General features: G+C 53.4%; 8 protein-coding genes across 8 annotated transcripts; 5 read left to right on the forward strand and 3 right to left on the reverse strand.

Moving 5' to 3' along the window:
- Positions 1-756: 756 nt before the first annotated feature.
- IWZ02DRAFT_51185 (uncharacterized protein) lies at positions 757-2,095 on the reverse strand. Its single transcript, XM_066770545.1, has one exon. The coding sequence runs from the start codon at positions 1,954-1,956 to the stop codon at positions 895-897; it is 1,062 nt and encodes a 353-aa protein (XP_066620454.1). The 5' UTR covers positions 1,957-2,095; the 3' UTR covers positions 757-894.
- A 1,098-nt stretch (positions 2,096-3,193) lies between these two features.
- Positions 3,194-4,771, forward strand: IWZ02DRAFT_506614 (uncharacterized protein; the record flags this gene model as incomplete). Its single annotated transcript, XM_066770403.1, has 2 exons — positions 3,194-4,094; positions 4,156-4,771. Exons 1-2 carry the CDS (start codon positions 3,613-3,615, stop codon positions 4,769-4,771), a joined length of 1,098 nt encoding a protein of 365 aa, XP_066620455.1. The 5' UTR covers positions 3,194-3,612.
- A 95-nt stretch (positions 4,772-4,866) lies between these two features.
- Positions 4,867-5,398, forward strand: IWZ02DRAFT_51196 (uncharacterized protein). The gene has a single exon (XM_066770549.1). It carries the CDS (start codon positions 4,962-4,964, stop codon positions 5,316-5,318), a length of 357 nt encoding a protein of 118 aa, XP_066620456.1. The 5' UTR covers positions 4,867-4,961; the 3' UTR covers positions 5,319-5,398.
- Positions 5,399-5,438: 40 nt separating this feature from the next.
- IWZ02DRAFT_51405 (spindle assembly checkpoint component Mad1) lies at positions 5,439-7,959 on the forward strand. The gene is made up of 2 exons (XM_066770600.1): positions 5,439-5,928; positions 5,978-7,959. The coding sequence occupies exons 1-2, from the start codon at positions 5,644-5,646 to the stop codon at positions 7,832-7,834; spliced, it is 2,142 nt and encodes a 713-aa protein (XP_066620457.1). The 5' UTR covers positions 5,439-5,643; the 3' UTR covers positions 7,835-7,959.
- Positions 7,960-8,675: 716 nt separating this feature from the next.
- IWZ02DRAFT_458534 (NAD-specific glutamate dehydrogenase) lies at positions 8,676-12,556 on the reverse strand. Its single transcript, XM_066768015.1, has 7 exons — positions 12,384-12,556; positions 11,872-12,298; positions 11,691-11,813; positions 11,097-11,634; positions 10,999-11,038; positions 10,692-10,937; positions 8,676-10,633 (listed from the first exon to the last, which is right to left on the reverse strand). Exons 2-7 carry the CDS (start codon positions 12,060-12,062, stop codon positions 8,724-8,726), a joined length of 3,048 nt encoding a protein of 1,015 aa, XP_066620458.1. The 5' UTR covers positions 12,063-12,298; positions 12,384-12,556; the 3' UTR covers positions 8,676-8,723.
- A 17-nt stretch (positions 12,557-12,573) lies between these two features.
- On the reverse strand, positions 12,574-14,366 carry IWZ02DRAFT_458537 (Aldehyde/histidinol dehydrogenase). Its single transcript, XM_066768016.1, has 3 exons — positions 13,965-14,366; positions 13,755-13,916; positions 12,574-13,703 (listed from the first exon to the last, which is right to left on the reverse strand). Exons 1-3 carry the CDS (start codon positions 14,263-14,265, stop codon positions 12,721-12,723), a joined length of 1,446 nt encoding a protein of 481 aa, XP_066620459.1. The 5' UTR covers positions 14,266-14,366; the 3' UTR covers positions 12,574-12,720.
- Positions 14,367-14,692: 326 nt separating this feature from the next.
- IWZ02DRAFT_51330 (cell wall glucanase) lies at positions 14,693-16,085 on the forward strand. Its single transcript, XM_066770575.1, has 2 exons — positions 14,693-15,799; positions 15,862-16,085. The coding sequence occupies exons 1-2, from the start codon at positions 14,773-14,775 to the stop codon at positions 15,936-15,938; spliced, it is 1,104 nt and encodes a 367-aa protein (XP_066620460.1). The 5' UTR covers positions 14,693-14,772; the 3' UTR covers positions 15,939-16,085.
- Positions 16,086-16,988: 903 nt separating this feature from the next.
- IWZ02DRAFT_471131 (putative cytochrome 52A4) lies at positions 16,989-21,388 on the forward strand (the record flags this gene model as incomplete). The annotated part of the gene is made up of 8 exons (XM_066768846.1): positions 16,989-17,129; positions 17,276-18,370; positions 18,430-18,830; positions 18,935-19,015; positions 19,328-19,921; positions 19,972-20,100; positions 20,467-20,842; positions 20,927-21,388. 8 exons carry the CDS (start codon positions 16,989-16,991, stop codon positions 21,386-21,388), a joined length of 3,279 nt encoding a protein of 1,092 aa, XP_066620461.1.
- Between the last annotated feature and the right edge of the window lie 1,766 nt (positions 21,389-23,154).

Below are 23,154 nucleotides of genomic sequence, written 5' to 3' on the forward strand. Positions count from 1 at the left end.
GCAAGGGATTCGTCTCAATAAGCACAAGCAGGATAGACGTCTTTGAATGGGATTACGGATTGCTACCTACACGCTTGGCTACGTAGATGCGTATTTCCACATGCACGTATTAGTCATTTCCACTATATTCTCGTCGCCATCATGATGGACCAACAACAGACGAAGTCAAAGGAAAAAGAGGAAGGGGGAAAATGAGAAAAGGCGGTCCTCCAAATTTTTTTTTTGTTGCCGCGTTGGATCAAATGACACGGTAATGCAGTCGTAGTAAGAGGAGTAGTATTGGTAATGGTAATGAAGGGTTCAACTTTTTAAGGGGGCGCTGCGGGGGTACATAATGGGTAGGGTTGGAGAGGGAATGAGTACTGAAGGAGATGATACAAGATGCCTGTGGTGCCTAGTCCTGATATCGTCGTTCCGCCTGTGAATTTGGCCCAACCAAGAATGCGCACACACCTGCGATATATCCCATCCAAACCGTCTGTCCATCCTGTCCCCGTCCTATGCACCATCCACGCACGCACAACAATGATTCAAGTCGGACAAAGTCCTTGGTATCCTGATCCCCAGCAACTGCGAGCCAAGCTCTTTTCAACTCATTTCGCTTCGTTCAAGACATGATCGATGGCCAGATGATAATCAGCCACTTTATGCCTCGGTGGGCTGTTCCTTCTCCTCGATGCTCGCCTTGGCGAGCTCCGCGGCTGCGTCGTTGGCGGCGTCCTTCTCCTGCGAGAGTTCCGCGCCGGCGTCGGCCGAGCCGTTGACCTGCTGGTTCTTGGCCGAGGGCTTGTTGGCGAGATCCTTGGTGCCGTTTTCGGTGCCGTTGGTGCCATTGGGCTCGGCCTCGAGCTTCTCGATTTCCTTCTTGGCCTTCTCGATGTTCTGGGTGAAGAGTTAGTTTTGGTCATGGTTCAGCACAGATCGCCCGTAACTTACCTCCTTAGTCTTGCGGTCCTGGTCCTTCTTCCAGAACTCGAGCTTTTCCTGGAGAGTCTTGACAGCAGCGGGAACATCTGCTTGGCTGGCGGGAGCGTTGACGTTGATCTTGGCGAGCTGCTCGATGATACCAATCGACAAATTGAACTTGCCCTCACCGGGGGTGGCAGCGGGAGAGTTGTTACCCTTGTTCTTCTTCTTGCCCTTCTTTCCACCGGTGCCGACAAAGTAGTTCTCCTCATCGGCGTCCTTGCGGACCACCTTCACACCCTTGATTCCTGAGTCGTCAACAGTCCTGGTGGCGGCGGCAGCAAACTTGGCCTGGCTGGTCTCCTCCTTGGCAGGAAGAGCAGAGGGGTCGAAGTAGCGGATCAGACCCTCAGTGGTGAGGATCTCGTCGAGATAGGCGGGGGAGCTGGCCTCGTCGAGCTTCTGGTTCGCAATCTGCCTGCGCTTGTTGGTCTCGTATGCCTTGCGCTCGGCTTCTTGTCTCTCCTTGCGGGCCTTGAAAGCCTCCTGCTCGTAGGCACGGTTGGCACGGCGCTGCTCGTAGTAGTCGTCTTTGACCTTCTTGAGGGCCGCCCAAGTTGCCTGCTGCTCGCTGTGTGCCTTGGAGCGTTCGTCGCGGAGGTTGTTGAGGTTCTTATAGGCGGCATCCTGCTCCTTCCTGATTTCGTCGAGCTCAGAGTTGATCGCGGTGTAGCGGTCGCTCATGGCCCTGGACTCGGGGTCATCCATTGACTTGCGGAGCTCTGCGATCTTGGCCTTGATGGCATCAATCTGCTTTTGCTGCTCCTCGAAGCCGGCGAAGCTCTTCTTGGACTTGTTCAAGTTGCTGATCTCTCCAAGGGCCTTCTTCTCGTCGACAATCTTCATGGAGCCAGAGTCGACTTGCTTCTGGAGGCGGGCGATCTCGCGGTCAATGTCTTCGACGCTCTTGAAGTTGACGCGGCTGCGGGCAGTCTTTTGCTCGCTGATCTTGGCCTTGAGCTTCTCGTCCTCCTTGCGAATTTGCTCCATGACCTGATCTCTCGAGTTCTTCTTTCCGCTCTGCTTCTTGCGAATCTCAGCGAGCTCGGCTTGAAGTTCTTGACGGCGCTTAGCCGAGGGCGAGTCCTTGTTGGGCTGGGCCTTTTCGATTTGCGCCTTGACTTTTTGCTAAGTGAAGTCCAATGTCAGCAATCTCAGAAGCCGGGGATGCTTGTACAAGGGTGAGGGCCTCACCAGCTTCTCAGCGGCAGCGGCGTGAGCCTTTTCGGCGTCGGCGAGGTTCATCTTGAATTGTTCCTCATCGGGCCTCTCGGGTTTCGTAGCGAACTTCTTTTGGGCAGGCTTGGTGCCGGCAGGAGTCGCGGTTTCGGCCATGTTGAGGATCGGCGGAAACAGTGGACCGGTGGTGGTTTCGAGAGAAGAGAAGTTCCAATGGGCTGGAAGGGCGGCGGCCTCGAGGGTTGGGCAGAGGTGTGGGAGTGCAGGAGGGTGAAGCGGATGTGGAGTGGGATTCTGGCCAGAACAGAACAGAAGAGAAGGCACGGAAGCCAAATCGAAGTTCCGCCCGCAACGCAGCTTTTGGCGAGAGTAACAAAAAGGGTCCATGCGCCATGCCCAGCCGGGATAGCCCTCGCGACATCCAAACTCCAACTCTGCCGCCATGCACACACACACACTTCCTCACCCAACCTGTCGCCAGCCGTTGTGCATCTCGTTACCTCAATTGAGTCGTCTCGAGTCGATATGTCGCCAGGCTGGTCGCTTTTCCACCTCGATGCATTGCAATTTACACCCCCCCAGCAAACGCTGCACCCAGCACCTCTCTTGCTCCTTTGACCAATCTCGACCGCTGTATTGTCAGGAATCCACTGTCTTCTGTTGAGAACCCTTTCTTGAGTCACGCAGGCGCTAATTCGTAAGCATGTCTGAGAAGGTCGTTCCTGATGAGTCACCTTGAAGTAGTAGATATAACGCACCGGCCATGTGTCCATCTGGAGGTGAGGTGGCTCAAATGTACCAAGCAGCGGCAAGACGCTCTTGTGTCATATTCTATACACACTCTTGAGAAGAATCGAATTCGACCAAAATCTTCCAGCAGGACATGGAGTCCTTTTGTAAGCCACGTCCAGTCGCGCATGCAAACTACGTGCCAAACCGCTTGCACCTGCGCATAGCGACTGTGAAGTGGGAAACTAGAGGCTAACCGGAAGCTTGTGACATGCCCAATCTCTGGCGTCGCAGTCAGTCGCCAAGATTTAGCATCAACATGCTGCAGCTGTGTAAAACACCATTACATTTCCACTGTCATTGTTTTTTCCTTCATGGCCAAAGGACAATCAAGAGAATGGGAATGAGGGCCTAGAGGAATGATGGTACCTTCGACTCGTCGCTGTTGTGGGTTGTGCAGGCCCAAGGGGTCCACTCCACCAGAAACACACATTTGAGCATCGCCGACGTGCCTTCCGGGCCATCATCGTCTTTGCTTCCTATCGCCGCGCTCTTCCCTATCCAAGCTTGCTTTCCCGCTCTGTTTTCCACGTGGCGTACTCGCCGTCCTTCTTTGTTGCCATCACCACTGTTGCCACCCATCTTACCCTCAGTATGCGCATCTTCCTTTGCTTTTGAAATCTCATCACACCACCAAACTATTCCGAGGACCCTCCCACCGCATCTTAGAGCGACACGATGGAGAATCTGGCAACCACGGAGACTTCGCCCTTGACTGCGCGTGCCCTTGAGGAGCATGCGATTCGCTCTGCGGAGCCCACCAAGAGGCGTTCAAGCGGCTCGGTTGACACTGTCAAAGACCAATCTGGTAATTCCTGGACTCTGAACCAAATAGAAAACACCCCTCACTCAATCGCAGCCGAGAGCTCTCTTGCTCCGCTCGCCGACTTTCAGCGTCCGCAATCCAGATCGCGCGCCACCACCAGCGTCAGTTTCTCGGGCTTTTGCCGTCATTGCGGCAACCAGGTCCCTCCTCCACCTCCCCAGAGCACCCACAGCATACCCACATCCCAGTCTGAGATCGACCTCGACGCAGTCAACGACGGCTTGATCGGCAATCCCAAGAACACCCCAGCAGTCTCAAGCCCCTTCATCCACGCATCGATTTCACCCGGCCTCCCCAGCATCGAGAAGCGTTTGGAATCTATCAAGCTGAGCCGGTAAGCTCATCTCCTCTCTTTCCTTTTCTCACATTGGCCGTTGCTGAGCCTCTCAAAACAGAGCTGCCGAGTCCGACGCAGCTACGTCCACCGAGGCCTTCGACAACGAATCCGAGAGCGGCGGCGTCAGGGTCTCTTGCAGCCCCACCCAAGTTATTGCTCGCAGGCAGAGAGAGATGATGACCTCTGAAAAGCCTGATGACACTGTCATCGAGTACGCCGACTGGGAGGAAGAAATGTTGAGCGCTTTCGACTATGGCCTTGCTCGCCTCACCCAGGCGGCGCACGATGATCATGCTCGTCAGCCAAACATTTCGTTTCCCGCCCACTTCGAAAGTCGCCTGTGTGCAGCCCTCTCTCGCGATGATTCGCCTTACGATCTCGGATCGAAGGTCCGTCAGCTCAAGGAACAAACCAAGCGTGCCGACGATCAGGCCAGGCGTGGCGATCAACTGGCGGACCTGATTGTTGAACAGGCCAAAGTTACCAATCAGCAGGCCAAAAGCATCGCTGAGCTGGCCAAACTCCACGCCGAGCAGGGCAAAGTCGTTGCCGAGCAGAACAAGTCGATTGCCGAGTTGCAGGTTTGTCTCGCTTCCTGTCCGAGACTCAATCCAGCTCATGTCCTTGCTAATGTTTGCAAGGCAACCATCAACGCTCTCAAAGCCAAAGAGTAAAGCATCAGCGAGCCTTGTGTCAAACGGCGCGAGCGTCTGAAAAGTGGCACTACGCGAAGTTGGAGCTCCACGACAAAGAAAGAGGTCGGCTTTTGCCTTCGTAATGGCTCCCATCATTTGCCAGGACAATGGCTTTTCCATTTGTTTCCAAGTTCGTCTGCCATGGGAATCATGCCCAAGCTGAGGCTCGATGCTACGCAATCGCGGTTCAATTCCGCCTCCGCAGGGATATCCGTCACTTGTATGCTTAGTCGCCTTGCTTTCTCAGTTGACTGCCTCCGTAGTTGCACTCGGGGATGGATTTTCGATCGGTTACAGGTTTCTAGGATACATGAAGAATGCAGGTCAGCAACTGCTTTGGCCACGCAAGAGGCTCTCCCAAGCTGTCTTTTCGCTGCAAAGCAAGTCATCCAGGCATCTTTGGAAAGCATCCAAACGAAGCTCTGACCTGGGATTGTGCAGAGAAAAAGCAAACAGTCATGTTATGGCTGTATGTAAATACAAGCTTTGTTTTCCTAGTATGCTCCAGCATGTTCACCTGCGATGAATCAAAATCAGAGTGACGTTTTTGCCAGGCGGCAGGGGAAGGGACGGGGTCCCGTCGGCCGTGCAGCCCGCGTCCAGGTACCCGCAGCGCGCTACCTAGCGTAACACAAGTTCAAGCACAATTCACCGTCCATCGCTGTCGCATTGTTTCAACACTCCAACAAACTCCAAAACTTGGCTCCGCGCCACTGCCCGCACCCTTCTCTTCCGGGGCCCTCGCACCCTTTCCCCGGTCCTTCACGCGCCGCGCGCCCTCTCGTCCCCGGCCGTAGCCCCACCGTCGTCTGTTTACAAACTTTGGCACCTCCGGCACCGCAACCGTCACCATGGCGGCCGGTCGCAACCTCAACCAGCCCTCCTTCAATTTCTTCACCGGCGAGACTGAAGATGACAGGCCAGCCCCTGCCCCATCGTTTCGCGAAACATTGCGACAGTCGGTCGCGAGACCACCGGTTGCCGACGCTGGCAACGAAGAGCTCCGCGCCCAGATCAACACGCTCCAATATGAGCTGGAATCGCTCAAGCAGGAGCGCGAGATGAACAATCTCAATCACCAAGCCGAGCTCCGGGATGCGCAGAATAAGGCCGACGCAGAATACAAACGGGCGCAGGTCAGAACTTTAATTGTAGGGAAATCTGCTGGTTCTAACATGGCCACAGGCAGCCGAGTCCGTTAGCAAAGCTGCCACGTCCAAGTACGATGCCGTAGTTCGAGAATTACACGATACTCAAGCCAAAGTATCAAACGAGAAGCTCGACCTCGAACGGAAAGTCCGAAACCTGCAGGAAAAAGCCAGCTCGCTACAGGAAGATGCGGACGAAGCGCAAAACGAATTGATGTCCATGGAGCGCCAGAGCAAACACCGGTACAAGGAGCTGGAGACGCGGTATAATACGCTGCAACAATCTTTCGACGACTTGCGATCCGAGTTGACCGCGCAGACCAATGCTTTGCAGGCTGCCCAGCAGAAGCTGTCAAAAAGAGAGGCGGAAGTAGGTGAGATGGAGAGCGAATTGATAAGGCTCAAGGCGCAAGCGGGAGATCAAGATACGCTGGCCGTGCTCAAGAGGGAGTTGTCCGAGCAGGTGGCACATATCAGGAAGCTGGAGGGAATAAACAGGGAGCAGGCAGCGGAGCTCAAGCAGTTCCGCAAGAACTTGAAGAGCGTGGAGGTTGTAGAGGAAGAAAAGAGGTCGCTGGAGAGCAAGGTGCGCATGATGGAGGACCTGCGCCGTGAGCTGAGCGAAGAACATCTCAAGAGACAAATCCTCGAGGACGAGAAAGAGGAATGGGCTGCATATCTCGAGAGTCAGTCCAGCACCGAGGGCGAGCTCCAATTCGAATCACCGGCAGATCTCGCCAGAGCCTACGTCAGGGAAAGGCTGGAGACAGCGTCGTTGACAGAGCGCCTTGGTGCCGTTCAACCGGAACTTACTATCAAAGAGGAGACGATCAAGACGTTGGAGGACGAAAAGGCCAGGTTGAAGGAAGAACTGGAGAAGGCAAAAACAGGAGGCGGTGCCGCAGACACTAAGGCGCGCCTCCGTCTTGAACGGCAATTGAACCTGGCGAGCAAAGAGGTGGAATTTCTGCGTGAGCAGCTCAAGATGGTCGACGCCGAAGAGAGCGAATTCCGCCCCGAGACCTTTGACGCAGTCAAAACTAACCGCATCCGCGAGCTCGAAGACCTAGTCACCAGCCACCGTTCCGAAATTACGACCCTCAACGCCGAGCTCAGAGCTTTGGAGGAAATGGCTCGCAAAGGGGGCCACGACGTCTCGGCCGGAGACAAACGCTCGCGCGACGAGTCGGACGACGAGCGCATCGGCGAGCTGCGGCGTAAGAACCGCAAGCTGCAGGACGAGCTGCACAAGCTGTCGACGGATAAGAAGGCGCTCGAAACGGAGCTCAAGGCCCAGAGCAAGCAGCTGTCGTCGCTCAAAGCGTCCAGCCGCACTCGCGTCCTGGAGCTGCGCTCCAACCCAACTGCCGACGCCGAAGCTCTCAAGCTGGCAACAGTGCGGACGCTGCGCGAGGAGAACAAGGCGCTGTTGGCACAACTCCAAGGCGAACTGGCCGTCGACGAGAATGGCGCCGTCGTGCCGCTGGCGACGCTGAACGCAGCGCGCGACGAAATCGCCGAGCTGCGGCGCACGCTGGTGTCGCGCGAGAAGTCGACGCTGCGCTACAAGCAAATCTACGCGGCCAAAGCGCTCGAGTTCAAAGAAGCCGTCGCCTCCATTCTCGGCTGGGAGCTGGAATTTATGCCCAACGGGCGCGTGCGCTGCACCAGCCTGTACTATCCGGGCAACAACAATAACAGCCCTGGCGCCAAAAACTCGATTGTGTTTGATGGCGAGAATGGCACCATGAAGGTTAGCGGCGGCCCCCAGAGCGTTTTTGCCAACGAGATTCGCGGCCAGATTGAATTTTGGGTCGAGCAGCGCAAGGAAATTCCGTGCTTTTTGGCCCAGTTGACGCTCGATTTCTGGGAGGCGACGACAAGGGCTGCCTGAGTGAGGCGTGGAGGTTGGTCTTGTTTTTCTTCATCCTATTCTCCTTCTCGTGGGTGGGTAGGTGGGAAGGGAAGGGATTTCGGAGCAGCGGTTTTTTTCTTGTACATACATACCATTTCAAGCGTGCATTGCTTGTGTGCGGTTCGAGCGCTGAAATGCCAATGCTGCCATCTTTCCATCTATATCCCTATTGCTTCTGGATGTGAAACCTACCGTTTATCCAGACCTCACAACACAGAAGGCTTCAGCATGTCAAAGCAACGTCGCTTCGCAAACACCCCTGCGGCACTGCTCAACAACCAATGGCCATCCCCACTGGGCGTACATAACCCCAGCGGCTCCCCGTCAACCAATCTCGCAACGAAAAAAGCCAGTTCCAAGGGCCAAGAGCCGCATATCCGCAGATCAAGGCAGCGCAATCGTACAAAGCGAGATGAAATTGGCTATATTTAGCGCTACACCGAGCGTATCCAAGCAAGAACCAGACCACCGACAAGAAGTCAGTCTTTGGTGTCTCTTTCTTTGAAGATCCCGCGCACATTCTCTAAATGAAAAGGAGGAGATTTTGTTTTTCCCAAAATCCAAACGACGGACAGCCGCCGTCTGTGTCTCTATTTGCCAATATGGTCATTTTCCATGTATCCAATCCTCTTCCCTTTTTTCCCTGTCCTTTAACCCCGCAAAGAAGCCATTCTCTTGTTCATGCTGTATACAGGGGTCAGTTACGTTACTGAATGGAAGTCGGGCCGGAGTTGCACTTACAAAGCAAAGAAGGCAAATTGGCTGGCAGAAATGCCGTATTCGTACACGAAGCGACTGGCAAGGTAGCTTCCGAAGATGGCGCGGAGGTAGTTCTCGGGGACCTGGGAAGATTAGTGCACGTTCGATGCTAAATAATCCTTCTGGCACTCACCCGCTCCATGATGGTCTCGAGACCAATCTTCTCCAAAAGCAAGTTGGGCAATGCGTCACCTAAGACGGCCTTGCGCAGCTGCACATTGTCCCAGAGCTCAGTGTTCTGGAGCTCTTCGTCGAGCTTCGTAATAGCAACACTAAGCTTGTCGCTGAGTAGACTCCTCGGCTCGCCCGTCTCCTGGTGTTCTCTCCAGATGGCTTCAAACTCGAGCCTGGCGTTGTTCTTGATGATTTCCTGGACCTGCTTGACGTAGTCATTGTAGAACTGCGGTGCTGAACCGTCATCGCGGATGCACATGTTGTTGATGAAGCCATCGTCGTCAAACGAGAGCGAGGCAAGGACCTCAAGCGAGGATGAAGTGACGCCTCCCTTGTTGGCTGATGCGTCCTTGTAGAGGATGCATCCAGCCTTCTCCAGACGCAGCTTCGCGTCCTGGGTGATGAAGAGGTTGGCACCCTCGACAATAAAGGGTATCGCAGACTTGCCGCTGACAATGAGTTTGCTGACGCTTCCAAGATCGATTGATTCGGGACGGCCACCACAAGGAACAAACACGTCGTATTGGACATCACTCCGGAGGTGGAAGGTGTTGCGGAACTGCGTTCCGTTGTGAACGAGCTCACCAGTCGGCAGCTTCACACCATTTTCTTCCACGAGAACACGGTAGCCTGATGGCGAAAGCTTCGAGACGTCAAAGTCAACAATCATGGCGCGCTTCTTGGCAAGCCGGACGAGTTCATCGCGGTTCAATCCATTGGGATCAACGAGGACACCAGAGCCATCGACGATTGCGGTGTACTGCTCGTTGCCCAACAGAATCTCATTTGATCCCAGGTCACCGTCAGGGCCGCCGGTCTGTAGCTTGCGAATCTTGCTTTGGTCGAGGTTGAGCTTGCGGTAGATTCCAAGCACGTACTCACGAACAGACAGCGTCGTCATGCCGTACCGGTCGTGGGGAATGCCACCCAGCTTTGGGCTCTTGCCCGTAAAGAAGGACTTCCACCAAGGTGCATTGCGGGCTCTTGCGTGCTCAGTCGCCCAGTCCACGAGGTCGGCGGTGTTCTCATCGGGTCCCATGAACAGAATTTCTTGTTGACCATGCAAGTCGACAATGGGGTCCTTGATACCTGGGCTGGTAGGGGGCAGCAAAAGATCCAAAATACTGTCAATGTACTTCTCAAACGCCACTCTGGCTTTGTCCTGATGCCGGACGTCGAGAAGAATGACACCCTTTGAACCACCTTCCGGGATGTCCTTGTTCTTCCTCTGCTGAGTATTGGCAAGGTTGTAGTTTTCGTCAAACAGGGAACGGGCATTGATAGCGTAAGCCTCCTGGCTCCGCGACTTCACGATTCGAATACCGCCACGTGCAATGTCCCTGAAGCGCAAGTGAAATCCGCGGAACTCGGAGCTGATGACGAGGAACATTCCGAAAAGAGGCTGTGGGTACTCCTGAGGCGGGAGGAAATTTGGGTTCAACCGGAAGCTCAAGGCAACCTTGGTTGGCGTGTAAAAGTTGGTCTTGAGCACGCTAGCGTTGAACGTTCGGAACGCAGTCATAACCATAGCGTGGTGCTCGTTCGCAACGGTCTTGGCAATGAGTTCTTCGAGCTCTGGGTCGGTCAACACCTTGTCGACTTTGAGCCGCAGGTAGCTGAGGGTCGGGATGAAGTCGTCTTGTTCTCCACGAGTCTGCACATAGTGCGTGTTGGCAAAGGCAAGGTACAAAGAGTGAATTAAGTCGGGGTACTCGTTGATGATCTCGAGAATGTAGTCAGCAGTAAATGTCTCCGTACGAAGACGACGCTTCAACTTTGACAACAGCTCGGCGTGGACACTGTTGTTGCTGTCAAGCATGGACGACAGGGTCGTGTACTCCGAGCCTAACGAGATTTCTAGTCAGACATGGAACGAAGCTTGGTAGCTAGACGTCGAACTCACCAAGCCTGTTGAGGAAGTGGCCTACGAAGACCCACACGCAGTGAGCGTAGATGGTCTCTTGAAGGCTCAATCTACCAGATGCAAAATGCGCCTGCAGCTTGTTTTGAGGAATGCAGTAAAGCAGAGAAACTTCCTTGATGATTTGGTGAATCGATGCCTCAATCGGAGGATAACGGGCAGATGAGACGGAGCTGGGAGAGTGGCGCAGGTACATTGACATGACCGTGTAGCCGTTGGAAAATTGCTCTGAGGTTGACATAAGTCAGTCTCCCTGGTTCCCAACACTTCCATGGCATTTTTGACGTACCGACGTATTTTCTGGACGAAGTCAACCCGTAGTAGTGGTACTGTAGCCAACAGTCAGCCTCCTCTCGGAACACAGTCGGTTTTCCTAAACCGTCATACCAGGTCGCTCAACGCGCTGAAGAGGCCGAGAGCTGAACCCTGCTTGAAGGCAATGACCAGACGCTTTTCCCGAGAACCTTCGATGTCGAAGCACTCAATCACCGGGCCAGTACGAGCGACTGCATTCTCAATTGCCTGCTGGTATATCTCCTTGGTGTTTTTGGTGGCCTTCTGAAGAAAGCGCTTCTCTCCAATCTTCTCGATTTGCGTCTCGTCGGCCCCTGGGTTGGGATTGGCAAAGTCACACTGGTAGACAAAGTAGCATCGCAACTGCTGCTCTTGTCCACCAGGGAGAAGACCGCCGGAACGGAATGTCTCGACGCGGTAGAGGTTGCTCCCCGCAGAGCCGTTGAGGTATTTCGAGTCGATGCGTTTCTCGTACTGAGGACCCTCCATGACACTGACGCCAGGCTTGCTGGTGTCGATGTAGACCGCATGGTCCGTAGCTTCCTTGTCCAGCCTTATTTCCAGGCGCTTGTCATCTCGCGCGTATGCGGCAATCTTGGCGGCGTACAAGGAGTGGATGTGGTTAACGATGCTGGCAGCAGTGTCAGCGAGGCGGCGGGTGGTAAACATGGAAGAATGGGAGCGTACGCTTCGACGGATTCGGTGGAGAAGTAGCTGTCGTCAATGCCCAGCTCGTTGTAGAACCAGTTGGTCTCGGATTCAACAAAATCGGGCGGTATGAAGCCCTTTTCCTCCACCTGGTCCATGACCCTGCAAATGTGTTAATTGGTCGCCAACGGCCACCCGCTCCACCGGCACAGGAGCTTACGTCTCCATCTGCTGCTCCTTGCCCTCGAACTTGGGGGCGACATAGCCAGAGCCTTCTTCCTGCAAGACACGGTGGTGGATGGCGCCGGGCACGCTCAGGTGAGTGGGCTGAGGCGAGGGTTGGCGTCCCGGAGTGCGGATGACGGTCTCCAGGAACTTGTTCTGGGCGGCAGAGGGGGTGGGTGAAGCCATGATGCGGGAGACAAGGAGCTAGGAATGAAAGGTGAAGGGGACGGAGAGGAGGAGATGCAGACAAGAGGACAAGCGCACAACGGCGCAGCTGAGGTCAAGGGGGGTAGTGGGGTTGGTGTTTGGAGAAGGGGGGGAGGGATGGATTGGGCTAGGGCAGGACATGAGCTTCTTATAGTTCGGGACCCTCGTGAAAACGTCCCAAGCGCCCGGATGCAGAGAATAGGCTTGACGTAAGGCTGGGGATTGGACAAGTGTCAGCGATGGAAGGTCAGTGAAGAAGCAAGCATCGTCTGCAATGGCCAGCCAAAAGGAATAAGCTACCTAGGTAAGGTGCCTTGCGCAGCACCGCCGTAGACGCGAATCGCTGCGTCAATTGTTGGCCCGAAGCAAAGCGCGGCCCCGCTCGCCGGTATCGCGTGCTCTGCCAAAGGCAGGGCGTGGACTTGTCTCCAGCTTTTCAAAGGAGGGCGAGTGTACCTGAAGCTGTACCTGATGGTCGTCATGCGGGAGATCCTTGGGAATCGAGTAGGTATTAACTAACAATTACCCAATTGCACAGGGCTTACTGGCCGCAGGTCCACCGTGCTCAAGTCATGCGGGGAACAAAACATGACTCGCTAGCCTACCCCGCCAACCACGGCCCTCCCCATCATTCAGGTCATCCACACCTCTGCCTTTCTGCCCGCACTTCCTTCACTGCCTCCCACTCCTCCTGCGTTGCTGCATACCGTTCCATGTCGCCTGCTGCCAGCTTCTCGTGCTTCCACGCCTTTCCGCCCGACCCATATTCGGCCGACACTTGACCGTTGCCCTTGATCAGCCATCGGTAGATTGTTAACCCCTCCAACCCCACCGGGCCTCGGGCGTGGATTTTGTTGGTACTGATGCCCACCTCGGTCCCGAATCCAAACCTCTGTCCGTCTGCCATTCTGGTGCTCGTGTTCCAAAAGACGCACGCGCTGTCCACTCCTCCTTGGAACTGCTCTGCAATCGACGCGGATTGCGTCAGAATGGCGTCTGTGTGGTGCGAAGAGTGCTCATTGATGTGCCCAATGGCCGCGTCGGCCGCCTCCTCTGCTGATGCCATGCGAGGAATCGTCTTGACAGCGAGCACGAGGTCAAGGAACTCGGTCCTGAAATCTTGCTCCTGCGCGTCCTGGACAAACGCCGCCTGGTGCTTGTCGAGCGCCGCACCGAGAGCAGCCTTGGATGCTCCGTCGCAGCGAAGCCGCACTCCCTTATCGAGCAATGCTTCGGCAACCGGGGGCAGCACGGTGCCCAGGGCGTCCTCGTCGACGAGCAAGGTTTCGATGCTGTTGCAGGCTGCGGGATAACTAGTCTTTGCGTCGACAACCACTCTTGTAGCCATCTCAACCGGGCAGTCTGCGCGCAGGTATATGGAGCACAGGCCATCTGCATGGCCCAGGACCGGGATCTGGGTTCCCTTTTTGATAGACGAGACCAGTTCATTGCTGCCGCGGGGGATGACGAGGTCAATGTACTGGTCGAGCTCCAGGAGGGGCTTGATTGCGTCCCTGGTGGTGACCAACTGCAAGCAATCGTTGGGCACGGCAGTCGACCGCAATGCGTTAGAAATTACGTTTGAAATGGCAATGAATGATTCGGACGATTCTTTGCCGCCTTCAATCCTTCAGCTAATTGCAATCAGGTGGCCGAGAAGGCGTGACAGACCTTTGAGAATGGCGGCATTGCCAGACTTGATGGCCAAGGAAGCAATGTTGGCAATGACCTCGGGACGGGCCTCGAAAATGATGAGAAGCACTCCAATGGGCGACGAGATGCGTTCGAGGAGCAGGCCGGCGTCAAGTAGCGTACGAGCATCAATCTTGTCCACTGTCCCTCACGTCAGCTGAGGCAGAGGGGCGCGGCGCGTGGGCATACGTGGATCGTCCAGGTCTCTCACGTCAAGAATGCCCTGCAGCATGTCCTCGAACTTGCCCTTGCGGCCAAGATCAAGGCGCTTGATCAGGCTCTCTTTGAGCTCGCCGCTCTGCGCGGCTTGAGTTGCTGCGGCCAGATCGCGGGCATTAGCTGCAAGGATGTCTTCTTGCGCAGCAGCGAGGGCTGCGTGGATTGCGGTCAAGGCATTGTTGCGGGCGCTGGCGGGCAAAATTGCCAGTTTGCGCGAGGCCAATCGAGCGCCGCGAGCAGCCTGGAGGGGGTCGGCGTTGGTCAAGGACATATTCTACGCAGGAGGGGGGAGAACAAGGGGTTGGGTGGACCTTGCAGACGCGGCTGCAGAGGGAGACGTTTTTTTTTTGGGGGGGTCAGTTTCCTTGAAGTTGGTGAATGAACGGAGTCACTACGAGTTTCGGCCCGCGTCAATCGACAGAAACACGGGGACGGGAAGACGGGATCCCGGCCGGCGGGACGGACACGGGCGGGCTCGCATGTGTCCTGGCCGGGGCATCCCAAGCAAAAACACCATGTCCTCGTTCAGCTCCGCCCAAACTACCAACCACCGTCGCTACTTGTACAAACACGTCGCCCGGCCTCGCATTTTCACCTGCCCACTAGGCCATGGCTAATGCAACTTTCCAATGCCGAAGGCTGGTAATGGTCTCCTATATCTGGCCTTCTCCACTTGTACCATCAGTTTCTTCTCCCCGCCTCCCCTCCCAACCATTTCCTCGCCGTCCTTTTGCTTTTTTGATCATCTTGTTTGCTAGTTCGCCTTGCTGTCGCTACGATGAAAACACCATGGTCAACCGGTGCAGGCGGCGCCCTCGCTTCAGCCGTACTGCTACTGCCTTCGGCATTCGCGCAGGAAAATCCCGCTCTCGGAAGGTCTGTTCAGATTGACTTTTCTTCGGCATCGGACAGCTTCACCTCCCAGGGTCCTGTATCTTATGGTTCAGGCGGTGCCTCGTTTACCATTCAGAAGTCCGGGGATTCCCCCATGATCACATCCAAGTGGTACATAATGTTTGGAAAAGTCGAGTTTGTCCTCAAGGCAGCGCCTGGAAAAGGGATCGTCAGCTCCGCCGTCTTGCAATCCGACGTCAAGGACGAAATTGATTTCGAGTGGCTTGGGTCGAGTGCGGACGAGGTGCAAACAAACTACTTCGGCAAAGGTCAGACCACGTCCTACAAGCGTGGAGCTTTCCACGCGGATCCTGGCAGCCAGTCCGAGTTCAAAACCTACACCATCGACTGGACGGCCAATGAACTCGTCTGGCAGGTCAACGGGGTGACGGTGAGGGCACTGAAGCCGCAGGATGCCAACGGCCAGTACCCCCAGACCCCGTGTCATGTCAAAATTGGAGCTTGGCCGGGCGGCGATCCCTCTTTGAACGAAGCAGGCACCGTGGAATGGGCTCGAGGGCCCACTGACTACTCGCAAGCCCCTTTCACGCTGCAGCTCAAGTCGGTCTCGGTAACCGACTATTCGACCGGGACGCAGTACAAGTACGGAGGGGACGGCACTTGGCAAACCATCATCGCTGTCGGTGGCAGCGTCAATCCCAAAGGAGGCACTGGTGTAAAGAATAGCGCGCCAGCAATCACGTCGACCTCGAATGGTCAACCGATGCCTTGGTCAGGCTCAAACGACAATTCGGCCTCGCTGGTGACGAGGTCCGGCTACCCGTGGGTTCCCGAGTCGAAAACAATGTCGTCTGCGTCGACGCTACCAGCAACAGACTATCCAGGCCTCCCAGCAGGATGGACAGTAACGAGTTCAGGCAAAGTTGTTCCCCCCAACTCGGCCTCTGTGCGTAAGGCGTCTTTCATCTTCCACTTAGCAGTGCAAGTCCGAATTGCTGATTCGCGATGGCAGTCGACATCCCAACAGGTTGGATTTATCTTGTCGTCGCCGGAGTCTCGACCGGGTTCCTCCTCGTCTGGAGGCTCTGAGGTCGGGAAAAAGCCTGGTCAGCAGGGATTCAGCACACTTGCAGGTGTGCCGACCAAATCAGTTGACTCAAGTGGTTCGCCCATGACTTCGGCGGAAGCCACGGGTACACGGACGTCTGCAGCCGTGCAATCAGGGGTTTCTTTGACGAATGCGAGCCCTGGAGGTTGTGCATCGCGGACATGGAGTCTTTTTGGAGTTGTGGCGCTGATGGTTTTGATGAAGATGGTTTGAGAGTGGCGCCGGGTCGGCTAGGCGTGCGTGGGTGAGGCGGTTGGTTGTCGATGGTTGATGTTTATACCCCCAATTTGGTTCTGGATGGCATGGCATGGCATGACAGCGGACATGAATAATTGCAAGTGGGCAGTAGCAAGTGAGAGGATGGTTTTACAGTTAAGTCGGAGGTGGGCATGGAACGCTTGTCGTGGCTGGGAGGCTTTGCCTGTTGCGGGGCAAGCTGACTTGGTGATGGCTGGACACGAGCAGGCCGGCATTGAAACGCCACGGCGCCCTCGGTGTTTGTTGACCTAAAAATACAACAACACATTGATGACATTCAGTTCCTGTGCGCAATTATCCCCGGCTCTCCTCGCACGCCCACCACAGAGCAAAGAATTCAAGATCGTCCCGTCATCCCTCACAGAAAAGAGACTGCACAAGCAATGCGAGCCTGAACCTTGTTAGCCGCCCGCGCGCCTTTCGCCTCTGCCTGCCGTGCAACTGTCGACGGTTACCCATCTACTCACCGTCCTGTCTCTAAGGCCACACAGTTTTAAAAGTTATTCAACCCCCATCCACTCATTTATTCACCCCCACAGTCGACTGAGACCTTGCGCACGGCCGGCTTCCCCGTCATCTGCCCTGATCATCCGTCCTTGCAGTGCTCAGCCTTGCTCATCATCATCCCCCCCATCTCTCTCTGCCCAACAACAATCCGTCCACTCCCGCGCCTCTTCTTCCATCCCTCCGCCCTCTATCCATTCAACCCCCATAAACATCGGCCATTGAAGCCACTTGCAGCCTCTTCTTCAGCGCCCCTGCACTCGTCATCAATGAGGTTGATCGGCCTTCTCTGCATTGGTGCGCCTTTGGCCGCCGCCCTTTGGCCTATTCCGACCAAGTACACGTCCGGCACCGACGTCCTGTGGATTGATGGCAATGTCAAAGTTGACTACGAGAACCCCGATACTGGCGTACGCATCCTGTAAATTTTTAAAAATTTTTTTTTTTTTTTTTTTTTTTTTTTTTTTTTTTCAGCCACTCATGCTGTAGGTCGCTAACATGTAGTACATAGAGTACAAGCAATGTCTCTCAGCAACTCGTCCAGACGGCCATCCAGCGGACTTACAAGACCATTTTTGATCAAAGCTTTGTGCCTTGGAGGTTCCACCCGCGCTTCACCAGCTTTGAGCCGTCCACCGACAACAAGAACTTCATCTCTTCAATTGTCCTGAAGCAAAACAGCGCAGATGTCGTTGGCTTCGAAAAGCCCAATGACACCACTGTCGACGAGTCGTACCAACTCAGTGTTGCCACTTCCGGCGAGGTCAAAATCACGGCAAATTCGTCCGTCGGCCTGGTTTACGGTTTGACCACCTTCACTCAGCTGTTCTTCAAGCATACTGCAGGCGGCTCATACACGAACCTTGCGCCTGTCGAGATCCAAGATGCACCCAAGTTCGCTCACCGTGGCATCAACATGGATGTCGCAAGGAGCTACTTCCCAGTGTCCGATATCAAGCGTGTCTTGGATGCCATGGCCCAGACCAAGTTGAACCGCTTCCACTTGCACGTGACTGATGCTCAGTCCTGGCCACTGGAGATTCCAGCCCTTCCAGAGCTTTCCGGCAAGGGAGCTTACTACACTGGCTTGGTGTACACTCCTGAGGACTTGAAAGACATCCAGGAGTATGCCCGATCCCTGGCCATTGAGCCGTACTTGGAAATCGACATGCCGGGCCACACTTCGTCCATTTGGTTCTCCAACCCGGATCTGGTGGCTGCGTTCAATACGCAGCCTAACTGGAACACGTACTGTGCTGAGCCACCCTGCGGCACCTTGAAGCTCAACTCCTCGGCCGTTGACGACTTCTTGGAGAAGCTGTTCGACGACCTGCTTCCTCGCGTCACCGAGTACTCGACATACTACCACACTGGTGGCGACGAGGTCAACAAGCAAGCTTACTTGCTTGACGACACTGTCAAGTCCAACGACAGTGCAGTCTTGCAGCCTCTGATGCAGAAATTCATCGACCGCAATCATGACCAAGTCCGCAAATACGGACTCACGCCCGTGGTCTGGGAAGAAATGCTCCTCGAGTGGAATTTGACTCTCGGCAAGGATGTTCTTGTCCAGACGTGGCAGTCGGACGCCGCTGTGGCGCAAACAACCGAAAAGGGCTACAAGGCCTTGGCCGGCAACTATAATTATTGGGTAAGTCAAAAGCTTAAAGACAAGCGTAAATGGACGGGAACGGCTTACCCGTGCTGCAGTATCTTGACTGTGGTCTTGGCCAGTGGCTTGACTTCCGCCCGGAATCGGCTGCAAACTACTATCCGTTTGCCGACTACTGCTCTCCACGCAAGAACTGGAAATTGATCTACTCGTACGACCCCTTGAGCGGAGTGCCTGCCGATCAACAGCATCTTGTCGTTGGAGGTGAGTGCCACATGTGGACCGAGCAAACGGATTCCGCCACCATTGATCGCCAGCTGTGGCCTCGAGCTGCTGCTGCCGCTGAAGTCCTTTGGAGTGGCGCAAAGGATGAGCAAGGACAGAACCGAAGCCAGATTCTTGCCAGCCCAAGACTGGTCGACTTCCGAGAGAGGTTGATTGCTAGAGGCGTCCAGGCAGAACTTCCCCACATGGCCTTCTGCACCCAGAACGGCACCCAGTGTGCGCTGTAGGGAGACGTTGGTGGTTACAGGTTTGGCGATAGTTTTAGGCTCAGGTCGGTCGAAATACTGCTGCCTGGAAAATTAAATTAATGGTTACAAGGACGCTCTCCTTGCGATGGTCTCGCTGCTCAACTTTGCCTGCCGTGAACAACCAACGCGTGGTTGGCTCATGCCGTCCGAGGTCCACAATGCATTACGGACGACTGGACTGCCTTTTCCGTCGAGTCTGGACGACGCAACCGGACATCTCGTGGCAGACACGTTACAACTAACGGTCGAGTAGCGTGCTTACGGACGTAGCACGCGTCGCATCTGGTGTGAAGACGCGGGATGTCATTGGTGGGGCATGCCTGTCTCCATCTGGGACTGCCGAACCAGGTGGGGTTGCGGCACAACACCGATACTTGCTTGTGCCCATCCGAAATAAAACTGCCTTGTCTGGCGGTGCCACTCTCATTCCTGAAGCTTTCTGTTCTCTCCCTATTTTGGAAAGACCCATCTGTCACAAAATGCTCGAGTCTCTTGGTCAAGATGTTTCAGTTTTCAATATTGGCGTCTTCTTGGGCGCATCCTACTTGATATATGCCCTTGTCGCAAGACTGAACGACTCGAGGAGAATCCGCGCTCTGGGAGGCCCTGCCCCGGCCATCAGAAGCTGGGTTCCATGGGGTCTCGATCTCGTCTACACGACCCTGAAGGCCGTGTGGAACAACCAGGCCTACGAGATGTGGCACAACATTTTCTATACCTATGGCAACCCCACCAACCCATACACGGTCGAGTTCCGACTCGGCGGCATGCGCATGATCTTCACGGCCGATCCTGAAAACATCAAGGCCATTCTCGCCGCCCAGTTCCAGGACTACGGCAAGGGCGAGCGCTTCAACAGAGAGTGGCACGATTTTCTGGGTGACAGCATCTTTACAACCGACGGCGACGAATGGTACCAGGGCCGGCAAATGTTGAGGCCGCTCTTTCTCAAGGACAGGATCAGTGATCTCGAGGTTCACGAGAAGCATGTTCAAATCCTCTTGGAGCACCTCGGCGGCGACGGCCAAACTGTTGACATTATGGACCTGCTGTTCAGGTATGAAGGCCAATTTGCTCGGCTCCACGCATGGTCTCAACAAAGTTCAGATTCACTCTTGATTGTGCCACCGAGTTTCTCTTCGGACGCAGTGTCGACAGTCAGGAGAACCCATCGGTAGAGTTTGCCGACGCTTTTGCCAAAGTCCAGCATACTCAGAGCGTGATGGCCAAAATTGGGTGAGTAGCAATATCCTTGAACGTGGACTTGTGTGTCCTCTTTGTGCGCTTTTACCATTCTTTGCCTCGAAGCCTTTCGAAATACTCTCTAGTCCGTTCTCTTCCTCTACTCGAAACCCATTTAGTCTCAAACCCGTTTTTACGAGCCACTTCGTCTTTCCGCGGGCACACGTGGAGCTCACCCATATTCGCCACTGACATTGTATTCACTTTCACTTGTCCCTTTTCGCAGTCAAGTGGTACTGGGGTCTTCCTCGATGTCTGGGTATTCATTTCGCCCACTTCAAAGGCCCAGAATCACTGGTCAAAACCCACATTGATCCGCTGACTGTCATACTGAACCTCTGCATACTGATAATCTGACAGCCCCGTCAATCGATTCTATCCGCGCGGAGAATTCCGAAGAAACATCAAGAAAATGGAAGAGTTTGTCCAGCCATTCCTGGAACAAGTCTTGAGTCTGTCGCCGGAAGAACTAGAAAAGAGGACCAAGAACGAGGAGGGATTCACCTTCCTCCACGCACTTGCCGGGTACACGAGGGATGCCCGGGTGCTTCGAGATCAGCTCACTGCCCTTTTGCTGGCTGGGCGTGACACTACGGCTTGCACTCTGTCCTGGCTTTTCTATGAGCTGTCGATCCATCCCACGGTCGTACAGAAGTTGAGAAGAGAGATCCTGGATGTGGTGGGACCGCACTCCAAACCAACTTATGAGCATCTGAAGTCGATGAAGTACCTCCAGGTAAGTTTCAAGAAAGAACCGCACCTAGTTCACCCAATCATTTCTCAGACCCTCCGTTTGCACCAGTGACGCTTACGCGACTAGAACACGCTCAATGAGACAATGCGACTCTACCCAGCCGTCCCATTCAACGTCAGGACCGCACTCAAAGATACAACGCTCCCCCACGGCGGCGGCCCCGACGGCAACAGCCCAGTGGGAGTCCTCAAGGGAACGCCCATCGGCTACACCACCCTGATGATGCAGCACAGCCCAGACATCTACCCACCAATCTCCTCCGGCTTCCCGCCTATCCACACCTTCGCCCCCGAGCGCTGGGAGTCTTGGGTGCCGCGGCCGTGGACCTTCATCCCCTTCAACGGTGGCCCGCGCATTTGCCTTGGCCAGCAGTTCGCTCGCACAGAAATGGCTTATACTGTCGTCAGGCTGCTGCAAAGGTTTGAGAAGATTGAGTGTAGAGGTGATGGGCATCCCGGTGTTAAGATGGATATTTTGATGCAGCCGGCGCGCGAGAATTATGTTGCTTTTTGGGCTGCGAAGGTTTAAGGCATTCTTCAATCATTTCTTCATGTACCCATTACTCTTATCACATGGCATGTTGGATACATCGGTTCATCGACCTGGAAAACGCTCTACGGAATCACAACGTTTCTATACTTTGTTTTCGGATGTGACATGAGTGATATCTCCCTCTTATTTATTTATTTATTTATTTAGTTTAACGTGCCTCTAGAGTCGAAGACTATAAGAGACGAGGGTCTAAGACCCTAATAGTCTAGTAGCTATATAAACTATAGTCCTCTAACCTCTTTAAAGAGAGAGAGAGAATCTATACCTCTTTAGCTTTTTCTTTATAGTAGAGAATTTAATGATTATGATTAGATAATTCGGGCTAAACCCTTATAGGTATATTACCTAGTAGGTAATATATAAAAGGAGAAAGGAGTAACTATAGTTAATAAAAGAGATAAAAAGAGAAAAGAAGAAGAGTAGTCTAGAGGGGTCTTCTATAGGTCTCTTTAGCCTACTAGTACACTATTTAGTACATAGAGTATATGAAGGACTAGAAGGGGGCTAGGGGGGTTTTTATAATATAAAAGAAATAGTAAGGAGAGTAGTAGATATATTCTTTTAGGGAAGAGAGAGAGAGAAGAGTATTATAAATTATTAAGCAGCTAATTTATAGGCTAAGGCATGAAGGCTATTATAAGATTTAGCACTATAGGGGGTTAAATTAAGTAGTAATAATAATGTATTTAGAGTAGATATTAGATGAAACCTTAGTTTATAAGGTTTTATCTATAAAGGGCTTTTTATATATCCTTACTTATATATACGGCCCTATTTAGGTTCTAGTTAGTAGTTACTAGGCCCTACCTTAATCCCTAATCTCTAGTAGGGTCTGTAGGCGTTAGTATTATACTACCTCCCCCTTTAAAAAGGGCTATCCCTAGTCTATTATCCCTAGTTTCTTCTAGGGTTATCTAATAGGTTAGAGTAGAGTAGCTATCTAGTTAGTACTAAGTAGCTAGTTTAGAGTAGCCTAGACCTAGTAGCTAGAGTTTATTATGTAGATAGGTAGTAGTATTACGCGTATTCTATTTTCTTTATATTCTTTATTATTAGTTACACGGTTTATATATAGGTGCCTAGGTAATAGCCTATAAGTATAGAGTTAGTAGTAGCTAGTAGTATATAAATAAGTTTATTAGTCTAGCCTACTACTCTTCCTTTCTTACTATCTACTATCCTCTATAGCTGTTCTAGCCCTATATCTTATAGTAACCTTTATTATAGCCCCTTCCTATCTTATATATAAGGAGGTCTATAGCTACCTAGTTTATTTCTAACCTTAGCTACTATTAGATTATCCTACCTACGCATATTATCTTTATTACTAGTCTAGGGTACTAATAGGTAACCCTTTAGCTCCTACTCTAAAGCTATAGGCCTCCCCTTATAAGTAGAAGGCGCCTAGTAGCTCCCCTAGGGGTAATGCTAGTACTTTATCCTCTAGTAGTTATGAGCCTTAGGCTTACTTATAGTAAGTAGCTAAGGTAGGTCTTCCTCCTAATTACTACTAATAGTATTTTAGGGACCCTCTAGTTATCTAGGCCTAGATTTATATATTATTTATTAGCTATAAAGCGCTAACTAGTAGGAGTAGTAAGTATACCTATTATACTACTATAGCTAATTAGTATAAATAGATACGCTACTTAGATACTATTTAGGGCCTATACTAATAGCTACTAGTAGATTAATAAGCATTTTTACTATACTATAAATATTACGCTAGAGGAGCATGAGTA

This window comes from Phyllosticta citriasiana, assembly GCF_038021145.1.
Source record: "Phyllosticta citriasiana strain CBS 120426 chromosome Unknown IWZ02scaffold_11, whole genome shotgun sequence".
Lineage (NCBI taxonomy): Eukaryota > Fungi > Ascomycota > Dothideomycetes > Botryosphaeriales > Phyllostictaceae > Phyllosticta > Phyllosticta citriasiana.

Bases quoted from the DNA above. Each gene is read 5' to 3' on its own strand.
- IWZ02DRAFT_51185 (XM_066770545.1), bottom strand. From the start codon at position 1,956: ATGGAGCAAATTCGCAAGGAGGACGAGAAGCTCAAGGCCAAGATCAGC.
- IWZ02DRAFT_51330 (XM_066770575.1), top strand. From the start codon at position 14,773: ATGAAAACACCATGGTCAACCGGTGCAGGCGGCGCCCTCGCTTCAGCC. The intron at 15,800-15,861 runs GTAAGGCGTCTT...TCGCGATGGCAG, and splicing joins CCCCAACTCGGCCTCTGTGC to TCGACATCCCAACAGGTTGG.
- IWZ02DRAFT_458537 (XM_066768016.1), bottom strand. From the start codon at position 14,265: ATGTCCTTGACCAACGCCGACCCCCTCCAGGCTGCTCGCGGCGCTCGA. The intron at 13,917-13,964 runs GTATGCCCACGC...CGTGAGGGACAG, and splicing joins GAGAGACCTGGACGATCCAC to TGGACAAGATTGATGCTCGT. The intron at 13,704-13,754 runs GTCTGTCACGCC...GAAGGATTGAAG, and splicing joins CAATGCCGCCATTCTCAAAG to GCGGCAAAGAATCGTCCGAA.
- IWZ02DRAFT_51405 (XM_066770600.1), top strand. From the start codon at position 5,644: ATGGCGGCCGGTCGCAACCTCAACCAGCCCTCCTTCAATTTCTTCACC. The intron at 5,929-5,977 runs GTCAGAACTTTA...ACATGGCCACAG, and splicing joins CAGAATACAAACGGGCGCAG to GCAGCCGAGTCCGTTAGCAA.
- IWZ02DRAFT_51196 (XM_066770549.1), top strand. From the start codon at position 4,962: ATGCTACGCAATCGCGGTTCAATTCCGCCTCCGCAGGGATATCCGTCA.
- IWZ02DRAFT_458534 (XM_066768015.1), bottom strand. From the start codon at position 12,062: ATGGCTTCACCCACCCCCTCTGCCGCCCAGAACAAGTTCCTGGAGACC. The intron at 11,635-11,690 runs GTACGCTCCCAT...CACTGCTGCCAG, and splicing joins TCCACCGAATCCGTCGAAGC to CATCGTTAACCACATCCACT. The intron at 11,039-11,096 runs GTATGACGGTTT...TGTTGGCTACAG, and splicing joins TCAGCGCGTTGAGCGACCTG to TACCACTACTACGGGTTGAC.